This window comes from Maniola jurtina, chromosome 6, assembly GCF_905333055.1.
Source record: "Maniola jurtina chromosome 6, ilManJurt1.1, whole genome shotgun sequence".
Lineage (NCBI taxonomy): Eukaryota > Metazoa > Arthropoda > Insecta > Lepidoptera > Nymphalidae > Maniola > Maniola jurtina.
The window spans coordinates 950,892-955,386 of NC_060034.1; the positions used below are offsets into that span (position 1 = coordinate 950,892).

General features: G+C 35.4%; 1 protein-coding gene across 1 annotated transcript; it reads left to right on the forward strand.

Annotated features, from left to right (window-relative positions):
* Positions 1 to 2,499: 2,499 nt before the first annotated feature.
* On the forward strand, positions 2,500 to 4,260 carry LOC123866251 (ATP-dependent DNA helicase PIF1-like). The gene is made up of 3 exons (XM_045907705.1): positions 2,500 to 2,698; positions 3,071 to 3,209; positions 3,513 to 4,260. The coding sequence occupies exons 1-3, from the start codon at positions 2,500 to 2,502 to the stop codon at positions 4,258 to 4,260; spliced, it is 1,086 nt and encodes a 361-aa protein (XP_045763661.1).
* Positions 4,261 to 4,495: the final 235 nt, after the last annotated feature.

A 4,495-nucleotide genomic window follows, 5' to 3' on the forward strand; every position in this document is an offset into this window, starting at 1 on the left:
GTATGGCACAGATTACAGATTTTTAATGAGTCTCATTACGTCCAACCTAGTTCTTTTGTTTGTCTCTTATGCTTAAAAAAAATTAGAGCCAATGAGTTACCTTCCAATTCTATACTAAATAATCTATATTATAGTGATATACCAAAACAACTTAGTAATTTAAATAACTTTGAAAAAATATTAATCCAACGGGCCAAGGCATTCCAAGTCGTAACAAACTTGATTCCAGTGGGAAATAAAAATCTGCCTAATAAGCAAATGATAAAAAAAGTTAAGGGTAGGACATACCATTTGCCACTACCTGTAGAAGTAACCCTTAATAAATTACCAAAACCCGAAGACCCCTTAAATCTCAACCAAGAACTTTTCATTCTCGTTAGAAGTAGTCCTACTAAAAATAAAATAATGTGGCAAGAAATAGTAAACGTTAATAAAATATATGATGCGTTAAAGTATCTTAAAAATAATAATACTCATTATGCAAATATTAATCTCCCTCATAACCCTGATAATCTATTAAATAACCTTGACCAGAATTTGAAATATGATGTAGAAGTGACTGAGAATATCGAAGACTCACAAAATCAATCTGCAATTCTCACCCAAGTAACAGAAGAGAAAGCAAGTATTTACGAAGAATATACTATATACCCTTTACATGAAAAAAAACAAAATTTAGCAGCTACAGCTCTATATCAAATGCTTAAAGTTAATGCGGCACCATTTGATAACCGCAACAAGCATATAGATACTTTGTGCTTTCCAGATATTTTTAATGAAGGCAAATTCGGCCAGTTTTATCCGCGAGAAAAAAATATTACTAGTGCTGAATTCATAAAATCTCGCTTAACATCAAAAGATTCTAGATTCAGACTTAATCAGCAATACATATTTTACTTATTACATGATGCAAATTTGAGACAGTTGAGTGCAGGCATATTTTATAAATTAAATGTGACTAATCAAACCCAAAAATTAACAGCTCAAAAATATTTGGAGATGATAGAGAAGGATGAACTTGAAGGAGATTTAATGGCAATATTTAGTCGATTACGAAATACCGAGCAATTTTGGAAAAAGCCTAGAAGCGACGTCTTATGTATGACTCGTCATTACGGACCTGCCACATGGTTTTTGACTATCAGTCCCTCAGAATGGACGTGGACAGACCTTGGCGAGTATATTAGGGAAATTAATGGTCCCGATGCTAAAAACAAATCTATAAGCGAGTTAGTAGCAATGGACCCCGTTGCAGCATCACGATTTATCGATATAAAATTTAAAGCTCTTTTAGCTTTCCTAACATCGTCTGAAGCACCTTTGGGTGAAATAGAACACTATTTTTGGCGGCGCGAATACCAAGCGAGGGGGTTGCAGCACTTCCATCTTATGCTGTGGGTAAAAAATTCCCCAATACTTCAAGAGTCAACAGCTAATGAGGTCGCATGTTTTATCAGTAAATATGTCACATGTGCTGTTCCTGATAAGAACATTTCACCAACATTACACGACCGTGTAGTGAAATATCAAACCCATAAGCATAACTCATACTGTTTAAGGAAAAAAAAAACAAAATCAGGTTTCACAACTGTTTGCAGATTTGGATTTCCTCGCCCAGTAACTGAATCTTTAACGATAAAAAATGTAATCGAATCAATAGCTGCAAGAAAAACATTAAAATCTAATAACAGACTTTATAATATACCCCGTAAAGAAGAATCTCAGTATATCAACGACTACAACCCAGCAATCCTTCTCGCTTGGAACGGTAATATGGACTTGCAGTATGTAGGAGAAAAAACAGCAGTATTAAATTATTACATCACTAAATACACCACAAAAGGCGAAAAGAGTCATGCAATAGACACTTTTGACAGCATAAACTCTACTAAATCTCTTGCTAGTAGGCTCTATAATGTAGGTCTTCGTGCTCTTAATAACAGGGAATGTGGCGCACTTGAGGCATGTGATACACTCTTGGGCATATCTCTATACGGCACTGACCCGCAGACCACAATAAGATGGCTCGATGTAAATCTGCATCGCAATCGTAGAGTAAAATCTAAAAAAGAAATCGACCAGCTAGAATCTGATTCCACAGACTTATTTTTCGAATCTTGGGTAGATAATTACTATCCTCAACGGCCTCGGGACTTAGAAAATATGAATTTGTATGATTTTGCACGATGGTATGACGTAACTACAACTCCGCCGTCAGCATCTGCACTAATACACAAATTACCATCAAATAAATTTTTAAAAAAGCGACAGCGGCTCTATTTAATCAATCACTATAGTTACGATGTAAATAAGTACCCTGAAAAATATTATTTCTCTCTTCTGTTATTGTTTTATCCGTGGAGAGACCTAGCTGTACTCAAATCAGGTAAAAGTACTTACACAGAAGCATTTAATCTTTTAAAAGATCAAATTAAAGCTGGACTCAATTACGGAGATATGCAAACCGAATTCTTGAATAATATAGAGAGAGCATTCGAAATGATTGAAGAAAAAGTAGCGGAGATTAAAGAAAACCAAGAAAAAAGTGATGAGAATGATGATGACGGAATAGAAAATCCGCTGGAATTCATGCCTATTGAAGCTGAAAATGCAATGCAGGATTTTCGGAATGCAAAAGCGTTGGTATCGGAAGACAAACTTGAAGAAATGATACAAGGCCTCAACGTGGACCAAAAACGTATTTTTAATACCATTCGTGACACTTTGATTGAAAATAAAACAAGACTGAGATTATTTGTTAGTGGTACGGGAGGCACTGGAAAAAGTTATTTAATAAATACAGTCCAAAGTTGGGTTAAGCAACATTTAAACAAATTAGTTGCAGTAGCTGCACCCACAGGCATTGCTGCTTTTAATGTAAATGGTCTTACAATACACAGGCTCCTACAGCTACCGGTAGAGCATGGTAATTGCTCTAAGTACACTTCTCTGTCAGATCAAGTCCTTAAAGTTTTAAGAAGTGATTTAAATGACGTAATTCTTTTGATCATCGATGAGATCTCTATGATTTCAAATGTGACATTAATGTATATTCATCTTCGTTTAACAGAAATATTCGACACTGGTGATATAGAAGATGGCTGGTTCGGTAGAATTCATATTGTATTATTTGGCGATCTACTGCAGTTGCCTCCAGTGAGACAACTCTCACCTTTCGAGAGCATTAAATCCTCAGACGTTCTAAAGTGGTTGGGGTCGCTTAGCGCACCAAATTTATGGAGAGACCTTTTTTCATATGACGAATTAACTTTAAATATGAGGCAAAAAAACGATCCAGTTTTTGGCGAGATGTTAAATCGTATAAGAGTAGGTGTTGTAATAAAACAAGATATAGATGCTTTATCTCGTCGGCTTCTAAAATTAAATTCCGATAACTCAACGGCACGATTAATGGAAATTATAAGATATTTTTCAAAGATGCCTAATAATACAGTATGTTTGTTTGCCACTAAAAACATGTGTAATCAATTCAATAATGCAATGTTAACAAGTATAGAACAACCAGAGATCAGATTGAATGCAATAGATGAAATAGATTGCCCACGATATTTAAACAAACGAGTCAGGGAAGTGTTAAAGAAAAACGAGGATGATTCTTCACTATCTGCTGGTTTAGAAAATGTTATAACAGTCAAAATAGGGGCTCGAGTAATGTTGCGTAGAAATATAGATGTAAGCAAGGGGTTGGTTAACGGATCGATTGGGGAAATAGAGAAAGTACTTTATGAGGCCGACCAAAACGATAAACCGAGAAAAATTAAAATTAAATTTAGCCATAATTTAACTTACGAGTTAGAACGCGTCAAAACTAAGTTTCAGATATTGAATAATGCATATGTGCACCGCGAACAGTTCCCTATTTGCTTAGCATACGCTATCACTATCCATAAATCACAAGGCCTTAGTCTTGACAGCGCCCTACTTGATTTAGGTTCTTCAATATTCAGCAGAGGGCAGGCGTATGTTGCACTATCTCGAGTCAAGACTATGGATGGTGTTCATCTTATCAACCTAGATCCTAGCCAAATTAAGGCCCAAGAAAGTTCTATAAATGAATATAACCGCTTGCGAACATTATACCGCCCCGATTTGGACAAATTATCTGTAAACAGAAAACGAGTGAGAAAAAATCCAGACCTGGAATGGACTGTGCGCTCTCACATTAACATTTTGCAGGAAAATATAGAAAATGGCACCGAAAAGAAAACAGTGCAGCATAAACGCAAGAAAAAACGCTGAGCTGTGCAATAAACTTAGTTGAGTCATTTATTGAGTAGTATATCATCAAGGCGCTCTGTCATTAATTTTAATAAATCGTTGATTGCTGCCCCTGAGGATTATATCAATCCTACTTGTCCATACTAATAAAATATTATAGAAGTATATTATGATCATTAATATTAAAAATTGCGAAAAGTTTCAGCATTTATGCTGCACTGTTGATCATAAGTGGAACGGACCACTTTCAAAAAGT

What these genes read in the sequence shown, in the direction of transcription:
- LOC123866251 (XM_045907705.1), top strand. Translation starts at nt 2,500, where the DNA reads ATGATTGAAGAAAAAGTAGCGGAGATTAAAGAAAACCAAGAAAAAAGT. An exon ending in CCTCAACGTGGACCAAAAAC is followed by an intron (nt 2,699 to 3,070) that starts GTATTTTTAATA and finishes TTCGTTTAACAG; the next exon opens with AAATATTCGACACTGGTGAT. An exon ending in TCCTCAGACGTTCTAAAGTG is followed by an intron (nt 3,210 to 3,512) that starts GTTGGGGTCGCT and finishes AATGTTAACAAG; the next exon opens with TATAGAACAACCAGAGATCA.